The sequence below is a fragment of the Limanda limanda genome, chromosome 19 (genome assembly GCF_963576545.1).
Source record: "Limanda limanda chromosome 19, fLimLim1.1, whole genome shotgun sequence".
Taxonomy (NCBI): Eukaryota; Metazoa; Chordata; class Actinopteri; order Pleuronectiformes; family Pleuronectidae; genus Limanda; species Limanda limanda.
Window position 1 is genome coordinate 1,385,301 of NC_083654.1, and position 21,945 is coordinate 1,407,245.

The 21,945-nt window shown below is 41.1% G+C and overlaps 2 protein-coding genes, 1 long non-coding RNA gene and 4 other non-coding genes across 8 annotated transcripts; 1 reads left to right on the top strand and 6 right to left on the bottom strand.

The window, feature by feature from the left end:
* Positions 1-426: 426 nt before the first annotated feature.
* On the bottom strand, positions 427-5,774 carry LOC133025729 (uncharacterized). The gene is made up of 8 exons (XR_009683161.1): positions 5,712-5,774; positions 4,768-4,839; positions 4,053-4,080; positions 3,827-3,871; positions 2,801-2,862; positions 2,269-2,332; positions 1,493-1,541; positions 427-1,212 (listed from the first exon to the last, which is right to left on the bottom strand). It is a non-coding gene; the product is annotated as an uncharacterized LOC133025729 (long non-coding RNA).
* On the bottom strand, positions 2,086-2,219 carry LOC133026541 (small nucleolar RNA SNORA18). The gene has a single exon (XR_009683207.1). It is a non-coding gene; the product is annotated as a small nucleolar RNA SNORA18 (small nucleolar RNA).
* On the bottom strand, positions 2,566-2,703 carry LOC133026535 (small nucleolar RNA SNORA8). Its single transcript, XR_009683201.1, has one exon. It is a non-coding gene; the product is annotated as a small nucleolar RNA SNORA8 (small nucleolar RNA).
* Positions 3,233-3,358, bottom strand: LOC133026534 (small nucleolar RNA SNORA8). The gene has a single exon (XR_009683200.1). It is a non-coding gene; the product is annotated as a small nucleolar RNA SNORA8 (small nucleolar RNA).
* LOC133026531 (small nucleolar RNA Z40) lies at positions 3,955-4,027 on the bottom strand. Its single transcript, XR_009683197.1, has one exon. It is a non-coding gene; the product is annotated as a small nucleolar RNA Z40 (small nucleolar RNA).
* Positions 5,775-9,354: 3,580 nt separating the features above from the next.
* chtopa (chromatin target of PRMT1a) lies at positions 9,355-15,689 on the bottom strand. 2 transcript variants are annotated; one of them, XM_061092539.1, is made up of 6 exons: positions 15,431-15,688; positions 12,761-12,850; positions 11,519-11,669; positions 10,714-10,888; positions 10,463-10,612; positions 9,355-10,295 (listed from the first exon to the last, which is right to left on the bottom strand). In XM_061092539.1, exons 2-6 carry the CDS (start codon positions 12,823-12,825, stop codon positions 10,093-10,095), a joined length of 744 nt encoding a protein of 247 aa, XP_060948522.1. In that variant the 5' UTR covers positions 12,826-12,850; positions 15,431-15,688; the 3' UTR covers positions 9,355-10,092. The 2 variants fall into 2 exon arrangements, with proteins under 2 accessions (XP_060948522.1, XP_060948523.1); XM_061092540.1 differs by lacking the exons at positions 9,355-10,295; positions 10,463-10,612 and having other exon boundaries at positions 10,816-11,432; positions 15,431-15,689.
* Positions 15,690-15,744: 55 nt separating this feature from the next.
* snapin (SNAP associated protein) lies at positions 15,745-21,945 on the top strand. The gene is made up of 4 exons (XM_061092541.1): positions 15,745-15,860; positions 18,827-18,873; positions 19,050-19,168; positions 21,297-21,945. The coding sequence occupies exons 1-4, from the start codon at positions 15,745-15,747 to the stop codon at positions 21,402-21,404; spliced, it is 390 nt and encodes a 129-aa protein (XP_060948524.1). The 3' UTR covers positions 21,405-21,945.

The following is a 21,945-nucleotide window of genomic DNA, read 5'->3' on the forward strand; positions in this document are numbered from 1 at the left end:
AAGGGATTATTTTGTGACCCAATGAAAATGGCCCCATCTCAGGTCACTGTTATTGAAATCATGCTGCTCCTTTGTAGAGCTGTTATGGTGTTACAAGTGTAGAGCTGGATATGTCTGAGTCAGTGGGTCCCTCAGCAGATCTTTAAAAATCTGAATATTTACTACAGCCACAATCAGTTGTGCCCAAATGTATCATTCTCAAGTAAAATGCCAATATCCTTCAATCCTGTGCAGATTAAAGAAAATCTTTGGCACGGCTCTTGTTCATATTAAGTGAAGCTGTAGTTTACCATAGCATCTCTGTACATCGTAAATTGGCTCTGAACTATGATCAGAACCATAGCAGTTCTTAACCCCCTATGGTTCTGACCACAGCTTGTTGCAGGAAATGTACTATACCTTTTAATACATTCATATAGACAGTGATTTGGATAATGATAGTTTATTGAGTACACATACAAATCAGGCTAAATAAACTGCTACATTAAAAAATAAGGAAAAACTTAAATCACACATCAGATCTTGATGAACCACCTATTAAAGTTGAAAATCTGTGTGATTTGTTTAGAATGAAATCAGTGGAAACCAAAATCATCAACACATTGACAGACGGTATCAAAACTACAGTGAAAGTCAAACATTTAAACCACAAGCTGCCACAACTCATAATGGGACTCAGTAATAAGTATGGCCTCTGCCTGCCTTACAGTCCTGACATCTGGGCCTGCTCCTGTTGAGTTGGCGGATTGAGTCTTCCGAATCTCCTCCCAGACCTGGATTAGGGCATCAATGACCTCCTGGACACTCTGGGGCAGTACTTGGCAGCATCGGATGCCTGATACATAACGCCTCATTGGTTCTCAATAGGATTTAAGTTAGGGGAACACGAGGACCACATGCAAACATATTGCCTTCTTGGGAGTGGTCTTGCTTTAACCTCTCCATTACACCGCTTGCCATTTTCATCAAAGTAGGTGAAATTGATTTACCATTACTTGTGCTTCCTAAATAGACTGATATCTCTGAAGTTTAACGGACTTTGTGTTATACTGTGACAATTAAGTGGTTTTTTTGGCTGTGTATGTTGCAGTGCTGGGAGCTGATTTTAGGTGTACGATTCTCAGAAGCAACAGTTATTTTTATTCCAGGGTGAGTGACAGCAGCTTAGGGTCAACAGGTGTCTGTCCTCGCAGCTGCACAATCTTGCCATTTCTGAAAATTAAGCAAAAGGTTACGCTTAGATAATTGGACACAACTACTACCAATGCAGTACTTTCATTTCACAATGATACATACCAAATAAATTGCAAACAGAACCATAAAAGAGTTAGTAGAGCAAAGTTCATGTTCCCAGCAGGTGTTCTCAGCAAGCTGCTGCAGAAGCCCACTGGGGTGGAGTTTGTTTTCTGGTCAATTCCACAGCAAGACAGGAATGAGTAGTCCTGAAAGCCTTGGTATATGACCACCTCTGTCACACACTCACACCACCTACCTTATAGTGAAAGGCTGCGGCTCCTCAAGTCATCCCTTGAAGATTCATTCTGAAAGAAATAAACTACATTTCAATTCCTTTACACAAACTCATTGTACATTCTTAGTTTCAAATTCGTTGATTAACAATGTCAGAACAAAAAGTGCAGGAATGCCCGATTGGTCAAGTACTCAAACATTTAATTTCATCAGGTCATTCTCTGCATTAGCGTGACAAATCTAACTCCTAAAATTAAAGAAAGCTTTGTGTGAATACGCTTGTTATTTGATATATAGTCATGGTTTAGTCTTCAGCATTGCTGCCACCAAGTGGACTGGAGTGGAACTGCTTGCTGTAGTTGGTTGCTTACATAGCAAGTTAATTTGCGTAACCTTCCTCCTGCAGTGAAAATATAGGTGAACAAAGGTCTCCAGTAACCTTTTTACTTCATTATAAAAGACTATCTGATGGTCTGTCTTCTCATATGGACTGGGGACTGATCCCTGCCCCGTTGCATCTTAAAACCCGAAAATGAGCAAAGAAACCATTTCAAGACAAAGGGCACCGTCCATCGGCTACAAATCAAACTTGTAGAATACAATCACATCGGTTAATCTTGTCCTGTAGTAATATCCCTCCATGCTCATGGTATTGAACATGTGGGTAAAGCGTAACTACAGATTTACTCTCTGAGGCATTTCCAACGACATGGCCCTACAGTTCAAGGTCTGTCGGGATAGACCTCAGTATTCATTGTTGGCGAGACAACCAGCTCCAGCTACTTTCACTTCACTCACCGGCTGTTGTTGAAGCCCTGCTCAGGTCTGGGATCAGAAGGCCATTCTTTGTTGCAGCTTAAACCTGGAGAACAGCCAAAATGGTAAGTGTCTGAACATCAGCTCTGTTTATCACCGAGCGATTCTTAAAAAAACTGAGCTTGTACAAAAGATCCTCCTATGTGTGTAAAGTTTGCTCAGAGCTGAAACCACTTTTACTCTCAATATTGTTGGGGTGCTTCACTGCAAACACAGGTATTTGCTGGAAATACATGAATATGCAAACATCGACTTAAGACTCAAACAACTTTATCTTAAGATTGTTTCAACGAATATACCGGGACTCCAAACACAGGCAGAATGGAGACCAACGATGCCAGATGTTGAGTTTTTCTAGCACTGACTTTTGAACAAACCAGCTGATCAAACAACTGGCTGCAGATACCATACAGTGCTGTCCCTGTGAACATTTAATCACTGGCCAGATACGATAATCGCATTCATTGGTGGTGACGATGATCCAATCACTTCCAGCTACCTTCACTTCACTCACCTGTTGAAGCCCTGCTCATTTTTGTCTGGGATCAGGAGGCCATTCTTGGTAGCATCTCAAACCTGGAGAACAGCCATGTTTGAGAATCAGCTCACGCAGTTTATCCAACAAATCATCATAGGACAGACAACTAGAAAAGCATATCTCTGGCTACGTCTGTAGCCGGTGTGAAGGCATTCAAAAGAAACACGTGGTAGAGACAGTTTAAGAGACAGGCTACTGGAATAAGCACTAACAGAATGGGGATTTGTGCATTTTCCCTTTAAATAGCATACTGTCATTTTTACCTAGCATACAGTTTCACAAATAGTTCCTAGAAGGAAAGATGGATATTTCCTCCTCCGAGTTATCACCCTTGTTTTAAAAACACACAAAAAATGTTAACTTTACATCTATGTACAATCAGTATGATTCTGAGGTAAGTGTTTCAATGAATATACCGGGACTCCAAACACAGGCAGAATGGAGACCAACGATGCCAGATATTGAGTTTTTCTAGCACTGACTTTTGAACAAACCAGTTGATCAAACAACTGGCTGCAGATACCACACAGTGCTGTCCCCGTGTACACAATCCTACAAACATACCTGTATATACCTAAGAACTCATGTAATACGACAACACAACAGAAATCTTTTATAAATCCAAATGACCAAACAGAAAATGTTCAGCCAAACTCCTGCCATGGAAATGTATTAGTCAATGTAAATTCTACTTTTATGCACCACTAAAGTGAGCAGGCTATTATCACAATTAAATGTCAATAAAGTTGATCATTTTCATGCATCATTAATATTGATTATTGTATGTAGTCATCTGGAGGCCATTTTATTTTTATATTTTCAACCAATTAGAATTCAATTAACTCAGTAGTCCTGTTTGGTAGAGGTCTGAGCTGGCACATTCTCTCATAATGTACATACATGGTTATAGCCGAGCATAAGGTGCTTATTTTTTGGCAGATTCTCAGTTGTTAGGGTAAAGTTAATGTAACCAGAGTAAACATTATTGCCCCATGTACTTACATGGTGTTGCTATATTACCGCTGAAGGCCAGGGCGGTGAGGAAGCCTGCAGGAGTATGCATAGGTAGAATAATGTGAGAATGCGTTTCCAAGACCATCAACATAATAAGTGTTAATTCAAGCAGTTTCATGTGTTCAGAAAGGCACTTGTCAATCACACTTCAGAGCAGTTGAACATATTTAGCCAATCATCATAACACTTTAACAGTTGTCATTCTATAACTTACCCAGTTGGCCCAAGGTCTTCTGTAGTACCTGCATGACATTGACACAAGTTTAGATTCACTGCTTTAAATAATGATTTAAGAGATGTCAGTTCCCATTAGTAACACTGCCGTAGTTCAACAGCAGTGGGTTGCAAGAGAATGAATTACTTTATGCACTGTATGCCCTCAACAGCCCACCGGAGAGGACCAGAGCACATACTGTGCAATTAATAAAAACATTTTTCACTAAATGAAATGTGTATCCACTGTCTGAGTTCTACATAGTTTCAAGTGTTCCCCACACCCTTTGGCTCTTTTCAGACCTAATATTAACATGCATCTCAGGTGATCGAATGATGTGGTCACCAGAGACGCATTCTAATAAGGAAAGAAAAGCACATTAGTATTTTATTTTATTATTAGTTTATTGTCCACAAGACACTCAAGCTGCTTATTCAGGGGTTATAATATGAGGATGCAAATCTTGCTACCAGGTCTGAACGTCTCTGTGGCCAATTCCTGAACCTCAACTGGGAGCTCTGAACATAAGGCGATACTGAATTCAAGTTGCAGGTACTTTGAGTTCTGGATGCTGTAAAAGAGTAGACAGTACATTTGGAGCAGTGAGCAGCCTGTGCCACCATACATCCCAGTCTTGACTCTAAAGGTTATCACTCAGTAATTGTTTCCTTCAAAGACTACACACCAACAAGTTATCAAGAAAACACACACTAACCTCATTTCTCAAAAGATCAGCGGTGTTGGTGTATAACTACTCCCCCATCAAATTGAGCAATAAGGTCATAACCTGCAACGGAAAGAAGAAAGGGTTGGCTTACATCGGTTTAAACCGGAAATTATTATATGTCTGTCATGCACATTGTAACCAATCAGGAATACAGTGTATTTTCAAGGCATTTCTAAAATGAATTTTAGGGGGTGAATGTACCAGATCTCATTGTCACCGTTCAACAACCAGCAGTGCAGAGGTGAAAGCAAAATCTGATTTTCTATAGCCAACGCTGTCTTGGGATCAGCCCACTGCATAAGACTGTCCCAATGACTGGTCTGCACTGTGGCGGTGGTTTAGGACGCTGATGCACCAGACTGATGACGTTTACAAATAATTTTCTGACTAGAGACATTCGAGCATGTTATGCACATTAACAACCATAGCCGCAGCGAGGATAGACGTGGTTTATTGTAAGTATAACACGACGACCTGGGCAATCGACCGAAAATGGAAGGGTGTATGGATGATCCATGCAGGAACATTTAGTACGTTTCGATTACACTTGGATACTTAATGTATACACCCATTACAAATGGACACCACATGAAAGTTAAGCTGCTGAAGCGGAGAAACAAACAGGAACATGCCAGCCTCAACTGCTCACTGTTTAAACGGAGCTTAATGGTGGCTTCCCTGTTGGGGGATAATAGACTTTGAGTGAAAAAGACGTTGCAAACTTGAGGTAAGGCCGACTGGGTCTACGGGTGGGTGAGAAGCATCGAGTTAGCTAGTTAGCTAGCATGCTAAATGAGGACAACGTGGTGCAGATAGAAGGACGACGTGGTCCAATAAAACCAAATGTACCACAGAACGGCGACCATGTGTTCACTTATCACTATTTTCTGCTCTAGGTTTGTTGAGAGTCCAATTAACAAATAGTTACTTACGACTATCTCTCGCGTGTAGATCCATGTCTCCCACACAGCCAGGGGCAGACTTGAGAAAGAAAGTCTGGGAGGGTCGAAAATGTTTTTATAGGGTTGCTTACGTCAGTTGAAGCTGCTTTATGGCAATCAGCATCGCGTCACGGCAACTCGGAAATCTTAAAGGCAGACGTTCTATATTGACAAATAATAATCCGGACTCTCCACCTGAATCTAGCCACAAGTCTTTTAAGTATGGGAATAAATAATATCACCTCGTGTAGTTTTTATAATGACAAAGATTTAAATACACAGTCCAGGCACGTGCACAGATAGACCCCTAGTGGTGCTCAAGCACCCCCCCTTTTGCCCTGGAGGAGAAAAGTGCCCTTCTGCTGGAGCCCAATTTTTTCCTCATTCATCAATATTTAAGAATAAAAATTACTCTCTCTGTCGTCAATAGGTAATGACGCTGTGTGTGCAATTTTTAGCGCCGCTGAAAACATTACGTCGCAACTGGTCCGACATTTCATAAAAAATAAACTAACAAAAAACTCACGAAATCCGTGACTTCAAAGCCTTTCAAGCTGTTTACTGACGTTTGCATGTTTAATGAGGAGAGAGAGGGAGAGATACAGGCAGACAGGCATAAAGACAGACAGACAGGCAGACAGACAGACAGACAGACAGGCAGACAGGCAAGCAGGCAGAGAATTTAAAGGCAGTTTTACTGTTCTACAAATAAGACAAGTTCACTAGTTTTGTTTCATTTAAAATCGTAATTATTGAAATGAAAGGTAGGTCTTAAGTTGAGCTACGTGAGGTATATTGTGGTATATTATTAGTGTAATGCTGCTTATACTTCAACTCTGTCAGAAAACAGTAAACAAAAATGTGTGTGTACTGTGTTGTCAGCTTTATAGAGATTATGTAAGTCACTCTTGATTATTATGCACAAAATTGATTTATCTCATTTACAAAATTTGCAGCATAATGCCAAGAAAAGACAGACTCCAAAAGCAGAAGGATAGGGAACTGCAACAAGCAGCTCAGGGTAGCAGCTCTCTTTTTTATTGGATCAGGCCATCAAGTAGTCAAACAAATTAGGGAGAATCAGTAAGTTTTTATTCATTTATTATTATTATTTTTAATTTCATAAATAATTTTGGCGATGGGTGCCCTTTTTTGGGGTTTGAGCACCTGCCCCCCAAAATGTCTGTGCACGTGCCTGACACAGTCCATCTTCGAGATCATCGAAAGGACCAGGGGCCTGATTTATATACATTGTGTATGCATCTGTCAGGACCCATTATGTGCGTACGCCGCTTCTCACGCAAACAGTGGGATCGACAAGTGCACATAGGAGAATATGTGCACTTGTGCGCATCTCTGACCCATGCGCTCCACGATTTGGAGACAGGAAAGTGGCGATGCAGACGTGAGGAGGTGAATTGAAGCCAAATCATCGATCCACTTCATTATTCCACATTAAAAGCAACAGTGTTATTTGTGATCGTGCGACATAACTGTTCCATAAGAGCCTTCAATTTTAAAAGATATAACACAGCTTAAAGCAAATTACTGCCAGATAGCATAAAAACCAGTGACAGAACCGAGTTATTCACATATATTTTAAATAATATTCTCTATAACACTGCACCTGCATCACCAAGTACGACTTCAGTTTCCAAATATTCACCCCTCTTGGACTTTTCTACATTTTGTATTACCACAGATTCAAATGTATTTAATTTTGATTTTATGTAATGGACCAACTCAAAATAGTCCATCATTTGGAAGTGAGGGGAAATATTACATGGATTTCCAAATTATTTCCAAATAAAAATCTGAAAAGTCACCAAACAGGTCAGGGATACAGTTTTGGAGAGGTATAAAAAAAATATCCCAAGCTTTAAACATCTCACGGAGCACCATAAACTCCATCATCAGAAAATGGAAAGACAAGGTCGTCCACCAAAACTGACAAGCCAGACAAGGAGACAATTACTCAGAGGAGCAACAAAGAGGCCCATGGTAACTCTTGAGGAGCTGCAAAGACCACAGCTGAGTTGGGAGAATCTGTCCACAGGACAACTATTAGTCGTGTAGCCTATGCCAAAAATCTGGCCTTTATGGAAGAGTGGCAAGGAGAAAGCCGTTGTTGAAAGTGGACCATACGAAATCCCATTTGTAGTTTGCCACAAATCATGTGGTAGACACGGCAAACATGTGGAAGAAGGTGCTCTGGTCAGTGCAAAACGCTATGTGTGGCGGAAACCCAACACTGCCTATCGCCCTGAGCAGACCATCCCAACAGTGAAACATGGTGGTGGTAGCATCATGCTGTGGGGATGCAGAATGAGGGAAAGATGGATGGAGCCAGGGCAATCCTTGAAGAAAATCTGATGCAGTCTGCAAAAGACTTGAGACTGGGGAGGAGGTTCATTTTCCAGCAGAACAATGACCCTTGACCTACAGCCTGAGCTACAATGGCATGGTTTAGATCAAAGCATGTTAATGTCTTAAAATGGCCCAGTCACAGCCCAGACCTAAATCCAAATGAGAATCTATGACCAGACTTGAAAATTGCTAGTCTCCGTCCAATCTGACTGAGCTTCAGCTTTTTTGCCAAGAAGAATGGACAAACATTTCCATCTCTAGATGTGCAAAGCTGGCAGAGACATACCCCAAGATTTGACTCAGGGGGGTGAATACTTACACATCCAACATGTCAATGTTGATCAAATGAGAAAAAGTCTATTTGAATTCCAGTTTGTAACAGTACAAAATGGGAAAAAGTCCAAGGGGAGTGAATACTTATGCAACGCACTGTAGTGTGTGTGTGTGTGTGTCACTGCAGTGAACATGACAGTGCTGGCTGGCGCACAGGGTGCATCGCAAAAACAACTCACAAAAAGTGAACCCTCCATCTTCAATTTTAAAATAATGTCCCATTGTAGAGGTTGGGACACGACCAATGTGTGAAGTAATCCAACACAAGAACTCCCCACTCTGGGTTCACTAGATGACAGATGTGTGATATAATTAACAGTGTGTACCATTTACCTTTCTCTAATGATGTAAGTTGATGTTGTATTTGGTGACAAAACATCACCATTAAAACAACAGAGCCTGGACATTTCTCAGTGTGGTTTGGTGGTGCAGTCTTGTATCAGCTGTTTTCTGTTCTGATCCTCTCACATCTTTGCTGCAGAACCTATTTCAACGCGTTCATGTGCAGTATTGGCAGAGGTGAAACCGATAACTGCCTCACCACTTTACCAGCTGATGATCATCCTACAGATGCCTATTAATGTATTAAAATCTGCAAGGTCTGTCCTTTTAGAAATGCAACAGGCAGCGGTTTGAGCCCACTTTGTCTGCTCAAAATGTTATTTTTATCCAGACATGAAAGCAGACAGTAAACCCTTGTGCAAACTAATTGTGTATATAGTGTATAAAATACTGAATAATTTGACATTTTCCATCCCAGATGACTTAAAACAGGAGAAAAATATCCTCCTCACCAATATACAGTGCTATCAACAGACATTACTGGCTAATTTAATATTAACTCTGAAATGAACATTCCAACTTAGTACATTTTTTTGCAGTGTGCATTTCACTCAGGTTCATTTGAAAATCTGAAGTCATGAAACAAACCAACTTTCATTAAAACATAACTTTACTTGCTTTGGGTTATGTCATACAAATGTTCTCAAGTACAAGTTCAGAATGCCAACACTCCAATAAAGAATGCAGACGAGTGGAAGATTCAGCGGAACTAAAGAGGTCCAAGTACTACATCTTTCAGATACAAAACAAACACAAATGGATACTTGGCTCAAAGACGTTTTGCTTACATTCTTTTTCAACAAATTTTGGAAAGTTTTGTATTGCAGATATCAAGATCAGCCAAAGGATGAATTCCCAAAGGTCTTAGCACACAAACACTAAAATCAAATTTAAAATAAAAGGCTTTTTGAAAAATAAAAAATGTAATTCAAAACTGCTTTAAAAAAAGGTTAACACATTTCTTAAATCCTGGACAAGTGCCCCCCCCCCCGTCAAAAACAAAAAAAAACTGTTTCAGGACAAGTAGGTTATTACAAGATAATGAAAATGTGTATAAACAGCAGGGTTTGTAATGTTTAAAAAGGTCCCTTCACACAGTTATTCCAGAATGAAAACTTCTGCAGGGAGCTGGTTGATGCAGAATTGACTGGTGGTCAATGCACTCAGATGACAACTTGGATTTCCTACTCCAAGTCCTGGACGTTCACCAATCTCATCTAAATTATGATCACAATCATTTCTCACCACATCAACACTACACTCTATGCGAGTCCAGCTGTACAGATCTGCGGTGACTCTATATGTGCTTCAGGTTCAGAGTCCTGCATGGTCACTCCATACTGTCTGGGTCTGCCTGAGCCATGTAGGCATCCAGTTCAGCATCCAGGTGACCTTTGGTCTTTGACATGTAGGCGTCCAGCTGGTTGTCCAGTTGTTCCCTGGTCACAGGTGAATGGCCAACCCCTCGGCCCCGTCCCCTTCCGCGACCACCTCTACCAGCAAAACCACCCCGTCCACGTAGTGCACCACGGCCTGTAAATACACATGCGTGTGCACACGCAGTCAGGTGACAGACTGTACTGATCAACAGTCAACAAATACATAGGCTTGGAGTTTTTCCATTTTATAGGCTGTGAAAAAAACAACTTCTTTTTGTAAATTTAAATATTAAATAAACTTAAACATTATTAGCCTCTGACCTCTGAGTGTTACTCCTCCTCGAGCTGCTCCTCGTGACAGGGCCCCTCCTCTGCCAACAACTCCTCCACGGTGGCGGCCTCCTCTACGCATTGCCAGACGGCCAGCAAAGCCGCGGCCTCTCATGGGGACACCTGTAGACACTCTCTTCCCTGGGAAATACAAATCATATCATCATTCTGGGAAAAATCTAGAGCTATGAGAATGATCAGTTTGGGTAAGAGCTTTGTTCATAGGCGAGATGGATAACCACCTCTCAGGGACAGCGCTCCTCTCATTACGCCTCCTCTGGCTCGTCCTCGGAGGTTTCCCCTGGGCATCCCTCGCAACCCTCCTCTTCCTCCAACTGCTCCTCCACGGATCAGAGCCCCAATGGGTCGGCCCAGTCTGGCCTGGATGTTGCCCTTCCCTAGGCGCTGCTTTAGGCTCTGATGCACATTATTGATGGATGCAGTTAGAACAACATTCAGTCAGACAAACATTGGAGCCAATATTGAGGAAAGGTACAGGTCAAAGGCAGTCAGCCTAAGCCCACATTAAGATCAACAGTGAATGGTCTGCATTTATATGTAGCGCTTTTCTAGTCTTGATCACTCTAAGCACTTAACAGTACGTTCAAAAATTCATCAAAAAAGATGCTGCGCTGGCCAATCTTACACTACTGCAGTGCCCATTCCAAACAAGCAGGTTTGGAATGGACTGCTTTCTGAGACTGTGGTAATGTTATGGAGATTACTTCAAAAAAATATTCTCGCCATGAGTCTTCAGTGAAGATTTTATTGTCAATATTTTTCATAAAATTAAACTAAATCAGCTTTATTACTGTTCATGTGTGTGGCTCATACAAGTTTGAATGATTGACTTAACTGCTCAATTTTGAATGCATCCCAAATAACGTGCTCCTGTCTTAGCACTGAGAAGCTTCTTCTAGGACAAACAAGTGGAAGGTCCATGGTACAGACATCCGTCTGCCTGGTTACACAGTATTGTGTAGGTCAGAATACACTAAACACAGTTAAAAGATCCGCCTACTCAGCTCGTCTGATTTTCGACCTCACCTGCTTGTGATTCAGAGCAGCTTGAACTGACGGCCGGTTCTCCATCTGCTGGGCCAGCCGGCGATTGCGGGCACTGGCCAAATGCTGTTGTTGCATGGTGGCTCGAATGCTTACCGCAGCGGGCTGCTTGTTCTTCAGCATGTTAGTGAAGCTTTAGGGGTGGGAGGGAAAAGAGGGAGGAAGTAAAAGAAGGGGACAAGGGATATAGAGAGGAGGAGGAGGAAGCAGGGTTCCATATCAAGTCATTTCTCATATAACGGATGGAGCCACACAGACTGGTGGCTCTTTTGTCATGCAAGACTCATGTTCCACTTCTTGGCACTCTCTCTCTCTCTCTCTCAATGAAATGACAATAGAGAATTCTTTATACTCGAATTTAGCACGTGTTTTTAAATAAGCACAAGAAGACGGGGAATAGAATCTCCAGAGGTGAAGGACAGAAGCAGGAGAAGGTGCCAGAAGAGGTGCACAATTTGTCACTTACAGGCCTCCAGCTGACTGGCTGGGATGTCATCATGCTGCAGCAGCAGAGGCCCTGGACGTGAGGAGTGCTTGGCCACCCAGCCACTTACAGCATGGACCGTGACTTATGGTTCAACCACTGAGAGACTCAGAGCAGGGAAGGAGAGATGGGAGAGGTATGGGAAGCTCTTTGTCACGTCCAAGCTAGGACTGAGTAACCAGTGTCTTATAGACTTAGAGAAGAGAGGAGAAAGACGTTGAAAGAACAGGATAAAGGTTCGAGTGCTGCACTTGCAATGGTTTAAGAGAGAAAAGTTTGAGAGGCAGAAAAGTAAGGGGTGTCCCATCTCCCTGGTGTAGCTGAAGCCTTCCTCTCCACTTTGAATGAGTATACTTTATGTATACTGTAGTGTAACATTAACAGGGAGCAGTAGTGCCAAGGCATTTGTAGGACAGTGGTCCGGTCTAGCATAGGCTTACCAAGGCTTACCAAGTATGACCACTACCCTCTCCCCTTATGCATGTGTGCACTGCTCACACAAGATCGTTGACCGAGGTGAGGCTCTTTTGATCCAATCATATTTAACTCTGCGGGTAGCTCAACAAGTGTTGGCAATAAAGTTGAGCAGGCAGTGCACACATTGAGGACAGTCAGAATAGCATCCGTGTCAGGTCCGGTCCCCAACAGAAGCCTTCCATAGAGAGCCCTAGAACCTTCGCAAGCCAAGGCTGGCCCTTGCATCTGGTGTTTAAATGCTGACGTGGTGCGTGGCCTCTCACCGCTCATTTAGGGACACTTTGGTGGTGCTTTTCAGGACAACTTTTTGAGAGGAGGGTGCACTCATTTTGACAGACTCCGCTTTCAGGCTCCTGGGAAAAGACAGGACAGAAAATAAAACAAGGTCAACTCGTAGGTCAGAAAAGAGTGGACATTTCACTCAACAATACATTAAAGCTGTTTCAGACAAACTCAGAAGGATGTCTGCAGAATTGGATCCAGAATTTCTCAGACCGTTGACTTGCACACATTTCAGTGAGAGATTCTGTGCTAATGTTAATTCCACAGCAGAGCTCACGTTTTTGCTTGCAGCCCATCCAACACAGATGACACACTGGTGCCTGTGCTCAAAGATTATTTGGAGAAAAAAAACTTATAAGAGAAACAATCAATAAAATTTTATTTGTATAGCCCATTTTCACAAATCACAATTCGTCTCATAGGGCTTTAACATGGTGTGACATCCTCTGTCCTTAACCCTCAGCAAGAGAAAGGAAAAACTACTAAAAACCCTCACAAGAATCACTCACTAGTGTTTCCAGGCTTTCCGCTACATACATTTTGCAGAAATAGCCCACACTAGTTTGATGGGCTCCCAGGCCACTAGACAGTATGCATAAAGAAACATTTTGTATTCCTAATTTTCAAGCTAAATGTAAAATTTATTGCAAGCCTACATTTGAATGTTGAGGTGGTAATCAACCTCTAAGAAGCAGTGGGTAATCTGCTTTGCTGCTCCCGGTCTTTGATGCAGCAATTGTATCTTTGCTTAAACCTCTTCAACTCCCCAAGGACGCCGACGTCCTCACACCCGTGTCTTCTTTTGGTTGTCCCCACCTCACTGAATGACCAGATTCAGGAGATTTTCTTCTTCTTTTATTTTTTATATATTTTAAAGAGCAGCCTACAAAACACACTGAACAAATTCGTTGATACAGCTGAGATGTCGGATCTTGCTGTATTTCGATGGCAAAAGTGACAGGGGGATTATACCAGATCTTACAAGTGGATTTTAAAGCATGGATCTAGCATTTCAGAAAAGGTAAGCACTGAATTATAAACCCCATTTTACCTGACAAACCCAGCCTTGAAACTGAGGCAATAATGTTGCTTTTAATGTTTTGCTGTATTCTGTGCCTGAATGACTTTGGCTATCACAATCACACTTGTTTCCAATGCGGTCTGTGCCTAACAGACTCACAACGCACCCTCCCCTATGTGCAATTACACAACTCACCACGACTGAGAAGTACACAAGTGTTTAGAAATACTGTAATGCCTAAAAATACATGATATTTCGATAGTTATGAGACCTTTTGGCACCAGTTACTATAGGCAATTATCTAAATATTATGTTTACAAATCGGTTTCTTTTTGTGTCTTGATGATGACTGGCAACTAGCACAGTCCTGAAAGAAAAGGAAGTCATGTTTACCCTAATTCAGATTTTTTAAGCCAGTGTTCTAGGTTGAGAAATGGTTATGTTCTCATACTTTCTGATTTCTACTTTTAGCAATACATCTGCTCAACTTGGAGTGAAATATATATTTTGATGGTGCTTTTTACACAGTTATGCATAATAGTATGTTTGTGTAATATCAAAAACAAGTTAAAAAGTCCAATGTTGCAAATATACAAGAATTTTCACTGCAACTGATCAAATTAACAAAATGCTAACTTCTCAAGTGTCCATTTAGAGCTCTGCATAGATCTTGTAATAGGGAAAAAAAACTTGACTATTTATACTTCGTGCCATCTTCTTTGAGACAGGTGTTCAGTGTGGAAACACAAACTTACTGTTACTACTCTCGATCGAAGATATTCATATACGATGAATAAATCTTATTAGATTCAATAAGGAATGTTACAGGATTTAGATTAGAAAATACTATCAAACCCTGACCCCAAGCTGTAAGCACTACTGATGATTAATATGATGAATGGACCATAAATAAATAACATAAAAAAATATCCCATGAGCTTGTTTATGGTTATTTCTCTGAGTGATTTCATTCCCCTCAGTTTGGATACATGTCCAAACTCCTCATACATTTTGTATGTTATCTTGAAAGTTTTTATTCAGCAATTACATTAAGCTGTTCCTACAGACAAGAAGATGGATCACCAAGCAAGTAGCACGGTGCTAATATTAGCATGGTGGCGTCTGTACAGTGATTATCACTGAGCTAGGGGTCGGTATGGATGGGCTGCTGGTCACATAGCACACAGACGTACACGTGCAGCAGAGCCTGGACAGACAGCACAGGTGCTTACTACTCATGTGCAATCACATTGATCATTGGTAGCTTTTATTCAAACCCACCGTCTGGTTCAGGCTCTGCTGAAGATGAGGCCATGTTAGATACTGCTAACAGTATCCGCCACACAGACGGACGACTCAGTCAGTCAGGATGACTGTTATCAGGGGGATGAAATGCTTTAGGGTCCCTAGCAGAGATGATGATCCCAACACACCGGCTAAACAGAACTATGAGCTGGTCAGAGGGGCCACTCTAAACTCCACAAGCCAAACGCTGTGCATTTATACAGCACTTTTCTCGTGTAGATGGTCACACAAAGCGAAAGCCCACATCCTTGGTACAAATCAATGGGACTTCTAAATGTACTTGTTACACAAGAACAGAACTAAAATTGAAGTATGTTTTACTTACAGTGAATGTTGCGTCGGTCGAAAGAAAAGCCTTTCAGCTGTTGTTAGCTTTAGCAGCTGTATAAGCGGCACGGGGGGCCGTGTGGCTTGTCTTGTCTTTTTCTGCTTGAACACAATGCGTTGTGTTAGCTTCCTAACTGAGCAGACGTAGGCGAAATAACTCTAAATCACTGGAGACAGACTTCACCGACGCGTGCCCCTAAAATGGTGCTGACCGTCTGCCTCGGAGATCCTGGGGAAGAAAATGGAGAGGCTTTTATTACTCCAGAATCCGTGACGTAGCTTCCTGGCTGGCTGCTTGTAATGCCTTAGAAAATGGCTGCTGCGACTGTTGTGGACGCGTCCCCTGGTAAAGATGTGGTCGCTGAGGGGCTGCTCGACCTCCTTAAGCCCGCTATTCAGCAGCTCGACCTTCATGTTCACTCAGTCAGGTAAATACTCAATTGATGATTTGTTAGTGTTTTTCTTGCATTACTCTTCACCTCCGAACTGGCTTAATGCCTTGTGTGACTGTCTCGTGACTGGTGCTAGTCCAGTTCTACAGTTGACATGGAGCTGATGTTGAGCTGATTACTGTTAAGACAGAATGTTACACATGTTGTTCATCTTAATGTTACTGATGCAACCAGAGACGTGCACGGCAAGCATGCTTTCTATGCTATTTGTTTATTTATTTTGAATAACACACACAATAACGAGTAAAAAGGGACTTAATTTCAGTGTACCTACCTACAATTCCCTTCTTTCATTTGAGGGAGGGCTGTCTGTTTCATGTATTGATAAAGATCTGTCAGCATACAACAACAAAAGTAGAATGAATATTTTAAATAATTTTAATAATTTTTAAATGAGGAGCCTACAATCAAAATTACGCAGTTACTGTTTAAGGACACTAGAGGCAAGAAGATAGTTTTTTTCTTGTAGGCCTACTGGTCAATTTGGAGATTTTGGTCTATTTTGCTTCCATCATGCCTTCTTTCACTTTAATGGAAAGACAACTTTCAAAAGTACACGTTCAGATTGCATTTGTCAGGACTGTTTACATCGACGAATACCGACGATTCCGCTTCATGAAGTGCCGTCCAAATTCACAGGGGATTCACAGGATTCCAACCACTACCCCTTGTAACTTTGTCCAAGGGGCACGATAACTAGAAAACTAGGGGTAGGGAGAAAGGGTGAAATGGGATTCCACGTCCCCTTCGCGATGCATCTTAGAATCGAGAAAGGTCCAAAGCTCTAGTGCTCACCACTGTGCAGGGAGGGAGCGTAGAGAGTCTAATCTCCCATATATTTCTTTCACAGGGAAGCCATGCACAAACAGGAATATAGCATTCATTTATATAAAAAATACACCCTTGAAAAAGGGAACTTTCTCTCGAGGGAAACAAATTACAGGGGCTCAAGCCCCCTTTGATGTCTATGTGTCCGCGTGCCAGGATGCAACATATTGTTACAGCTGTTACTTATGATATTATACCAACATTGTGTTACAGCTGTTACTGATGCAACAAAGTATGACAGCTGTTACTGATGCAACATGGTGTTACAGCTGATGGTCTTACTGATCTTACCCATGTCACTGATGCACTTCAATTACATTAGTTGATGTTATAACACACTGATCTTCAGTCACATCAGCTACTGGTGCAACATAATGCTACTAATGTAACCGATGTTATCGATACTTTTCATTTACAAATTAACATTATGATACAGGGTAACCAACAACCTCCTAATGGCTGCTAATGATGGCATGGGCTCAGTCCTTGAACTGCTGGAGTGCAGCACATGACGCAGTGGACCACAGCATTCTTTTTAAAAGACTGGAGCACTGGGTGGGGATATCTGGCCCAGTGCTGGAGTGGTTTGCTTCGTACCTGCGTGCAGTTAGTGAGTGAACTCAGTAAACTGTCTCAAAAATTAAGCCATGCAAGTCCAAGTACACACGGCCGGTACAGTGAAACTGCGAACGGCTCATTAAATCTGATAAAGATAATAATATATCTTTAAATATAAACAGCTGATAAATCATCTACAAACCTACATCTTCTATAAATTACACAATTTGTTAAACCAACATCTGCAATTTGCAGTAAATACTCAGGGTCAGAGAGAGAGAGATTGTGTGTGTCTGTTAAAAGTTGTCTCCTCATTTTCAAGTATGGTGTGTCACAGGGATTAGTCTTGGGGCCTATTTTATAATGGCGTCTCATTTCATTTTTATACTGACTATACAGAGTTGTACTTGCCTGACCCGGGTATGCTGCCTCACTCACTGCCTCTATGATATAAAAAACTGGATGTCTCTTAATTTTCTTCAGCTGAACACAAACAAAACAGAGATTATTGTCTTTGGGTCCCTGCACATGGCAAAACAAATACTGCCATCTGTTGGTTCCCTTTTTGACAACATAAAGCCTGTGGCATAAAATCTGGGATTCTGGTTTTACCAAAAGCTACGTTTTGAGTAGCACAACACGAAGCTTGAGCAATCCTGTTTTTATCACCTAAAATATTTCTAAAATACGATCCATGGTAACTTTTAAAAACACAGAGACCATTTTACACGCTTTTATCTCATCACGTTTGAATTATTGTAACAGCCGTTTTACCTGTCTGAGCTACAAACTCGATTGACCTACTCCAAATTGTACAGAACTCAGCTGCCGGGCTTTTAACCAGAACTAAGAAAACATTATCACACCAGTTCGGTTTTAGCGTCTTTACACTAGCCCCCTGTATCTTTTAGAATAGATTTTACTGATCACTTTTAAGGCCCTTTATTGCCTCGCTCTCTGCTCCATTGCTGACCTTTAAGAAGCATACACACCAGTGCACGCGTGAGATCCTCGGCTGGAGGTCTCATGTTGGTTCCAGCGGCCTGGCTAAAAACTAAGGTGGACACAGCATTTGCAGTCCGGGCCCAGAGGCTCTGGAACAACCTGCCTGAGTAGATCAGGTCAGCTCACTCAGTAAACTCTTTTAAGTCTCTTCCTAAAACATACTTTTATCGGAGAGCCTTTCCCTGATTTTACCTGAGTCTTAACTTTCTTTATATCTGTCTTCTTATTTATTTTATTGAGCATTTTACACAGCAATGTTATTTTTGCACTAATTTATTTTGCCTGCTTTCTTCTAAACCTGATGTTTTATGACCTGTCTGTTTAAACTTGATGCCTTTGTAAAGAACTTTGTAACTTATGTTTTGAAAAGTGAATAAAGATTATTATACTTACACTGACGCTATTGATGTTGCATGTCAGTTACATCACTTTTGTAACATGTACAACAGTGTTGTTAATGATTTAATGGATACTGACTGTTTTTAAATTAACCATACAGGTTGTATCATCTGTTTCCTCTTAGACTAATTACATTTTTTTTTCCTTTACAGAGAAAGCCAAGTAGAATTAAGAGAACATATAGACAACCTGGCCACAGGTAATTAACTGTCAAATGTAAAATCATTTTTTCTCATTGTCTATATTTTAAGCATAACATGAACCTTTTAAAATATATATTTATTAAGAATATTCAATCATATGCCAATGAATATTACAACGTTCGCTTTGCTAATGGATTGGTTTTGTGTGTCTTGTAATCTACATTCTTTTCAGAGTTATGCAGGATAAATGAACATCAGAAGGTAGCACTTGACCTGGATCCTTATGTCAAGAAGCTGCTGAATGCAAGACGTAGAGTAGTACTAGTAAACAACATACTGCAGAATGCTCAGGTCAGTGTGGGGTTTCTTTTCTTTGCACTATCACTATTTTAACAATGGATATGTTTAATATCCTTATGTTGCTTATACCTACTTACCCACAAATAACTCTCCAGTTCCTTTAGTTCTATAGTACAGACAGATGCAGTTTAAGACCAGCTGGTGAACATGGAGGAAAATGTAGCAGCAGCTGAAGAGCCAGATATTTATTGAGAATTCGAACAGTTCTTAGTATCACTCAATTAGGAACGGAGTAAGCTAAATTAAATGAAGTTTCTGAACTTCTTCTCAGTCACTTTAACCCACCCCAGGCCACACTGAAAGTCATAGTCTGAAGCCCATAGCTCTACACCATCTGCAAACAGCAGAAAATAATTTATAATGCTCCCAAATTGGATACGTTCCTCCCTCTAGCTGTGCTTTGACATCTTGTCAATTATGATCACAAAAAGGATTGGTGACCAGGGTGAACCTTGGTGTAGGACAATAGCCACTGGGAACTTCCTTCCGAGAATACAAATACTACTCTCACTTTTATTGCACATGGACTGGATGGCTGGTAACTATGGCTGCGGAAACCCATATTCTTACAAAATCCCCCAAGGGATTCAGTCATAGGTCTTCTCCAAGTTCACAAAATACATGTAGAGTCAATTAGCTTCTCAAGGGGAAGGAGTTGTCTCCCAGCGAAGAGAATGGTCCTGTACACGCCTGGTATTAACATTTGATGTTTGTGATATGATCTCAAGACGACAGCTGTAAGTACAGGTGTGAATGCACTCAGATAGCGATACGATCAGGCCAGTCCCAAGGTACTGTTCCCCAAATTACCTCTGACTGCTGTTTTGGCAGTAAGTGAGTGATGTATAATAGAGTGCTGCACATATACCCACTGTAGGAATATGTGTGGTAATTGGTGAATGGCAAAACTTTAATGTAGAGCGGGGCAGCGGTGGCTCAGGGGATAGAGCGGGTCTTTCTCTAACAAGAAGAACAGTGATTTGATCCCAATCATCCTGAATGCTGAAATGTCTGTGGGCAATACCCTGAACCCAAATTTCCTTGGTCGGTTGTGGCGTTTCCAATAGAAAAAGTGCTGCCCATACTTGCACTGTGTGAAAGGCAAAACTGTGCTGTACTGTGCTTAAAGTGGTGATCAAGACTAGAAAAGCATTTACAAATGGGTCAATGACATGACACTCATTTCTTTGTGTCCATATTTTTTACAAAAATTAAAAATAGACTTACAAATGACTTGCATACATTTTTTTTTTAAATACAGATAATTTACAGTTACTCTTACTTGTAGTACTACACCAAATACTTGCAGCAGTTTAAGTTGTAGTACTACACTGGCTACGCTGCTACTACATCTTTCACTATTATTATTGGTACTACTACTGTTTTCAGACATGACCTGGTAAAATCTGGAGAACTGGTTACTTGGTTTGTCCGGGGCTGTCTTTCCCACATGCACAATGCAGCGAAAATTCTCTGCACAGACATTTTCAGTACAGCAACAAATCCTTAACACTATCCAGGTAAGAGATGGAGCAGCAGGCAGAGGCAGGAAGTGACCTATTAAGTCTGCTGCGTAGATCACATGATTTTGTGTACAGCACCCTGACACCGTCATCAGCTCCTATCACCACACACTCTCTTCACATCTTCATTGACGTCTTCTACCTGTGTGACACCACTTTTCACCGGGAGATATTACTTTTTTAAATGTTTGCGTCTGTTGTATGTTAAAAGGGTCATCAACCCCCCCATGCACACATACTCGCTCGTGGTGAATCCAACGGGGGACCTCTTGCTGTGTTCTCACATGGACTTTTCCTGTATTTCTACGAACTTTATATAACGAGGTTTCTTTAGAAACTGCGGACCGTCTCACTCAGACATTTGCGTTCATACATGCACCTCCTCTGGAGAAAATTCGGAGGAACTGCAGAGTTCAGTGCATGTCTGAAATCAGCTAACTTTATCACCCCTAATACCATTATACTGCTACAGTTACGGCAAGAACTACTATTATCACCAGCACAATTACCAACCAGACAAGTTTAAAACATGTGACAGAAAGGAAACAGGAAAACAATATATAAATAGCAACATAACCTAAATATTCTGTCCCCAGGAACGACTGAGGCGCCTCAACCACAATGTGGCAAAAGAGACAGCACGAAGAAAGACCATGCTGGAGGCTTCAGGAGTTTTTACGTCCCGCTCCCCCAGTAAACCCTGACGCCTCTCCTGCTTTTCACAGGAATACTGTGTATTGAACAGGAGGGACATGTCAGTACAGGAAACTGTAACATGAGGAGGACAAGTCTTACTTTGATATTTATTTAGCTGTTTTTCTAATCACATGCTGATGTTCTGCATTGGTTTGTCTAATGTCATCACTATAAATACAGGCTACTATCTGCTTTATATTAGGTAAATGGATTATTGTCTAATTCTCTGACAAAATGCCTGCTTTTTATAGTATCACAAATTCATACATTTTGTATTGCAAACATGTTGCCATTAAAAAAAGTGGTCATCCACATTTATTTTAGTTTCTGTCTTGATAAAGTGTTCGAATATCACTGAACTCTCCCTCTTTGTGTTCCAAATTGTGTTTATAGGTGCCTCTGGGTTCTCTATGAAGCTCTGCTGACATAAATGTGTTGTAGCAAATCACACAACATAAAGCATAATGTTATGAAATTGTTTTTATAGTAGATGATGAAAATTAAACTTTCTTTGTATGCAAATTTAAATAAAGCAAAGATTTAAATGTT

What these genes read in the sequence shown, in the direction of transcription:
- chtopa (XM_061092539.1), bottom strand. Translation starts at nt 12,825, where the DNA reads ATGAGTGCACCCTCCTCTCAAAAAGTTGTCCTGAAAAGCACCACCAAA. An exon ending in AAAGTGTCCCTAAATGAGCG is followed by an intron (nt 11,670 to 12,760) that starts GTGAGAGGCCAC and finishes CCACCCCTAAAG; the next exon opens with CTTCACTAACATGCTGAAGA. An exon ending in CTGCTCTGAATCACAAGCAG is followed by an intron (nt 10,889 to 11,518) that starts GTGAGGTCGAAA and finishes AATGTGCATCAG; the next exon opens with AGCCTAAAGCAGCGCCTAGG.
- snapin (XM_061092541.1), top strand. Translation starts at nt 15,745, where the DNA reads ATGGCTGCTGCGACTGTTGTGGACGCGTCCCCTGGTAAAGATGTGGTC. An exon ending in CTTCATGTTCACTCAGTCAG is followed by an intron (nt 15,861 to 18,826) that starts GTAAATACTCAA and finishes TTTCCTTTACAG; the next exon opens with AGAAAGCCAAGTAGAATTAA. An exon ending in ACATACTGCAGAATGCTCAG is followed by an intron (nt 19,169 to 21,296) that starts GTCAGTGTGGGG and finishes TTCTGTCCCCAG; the next exon opens with GAACGACTGAGGCGCCTCAA.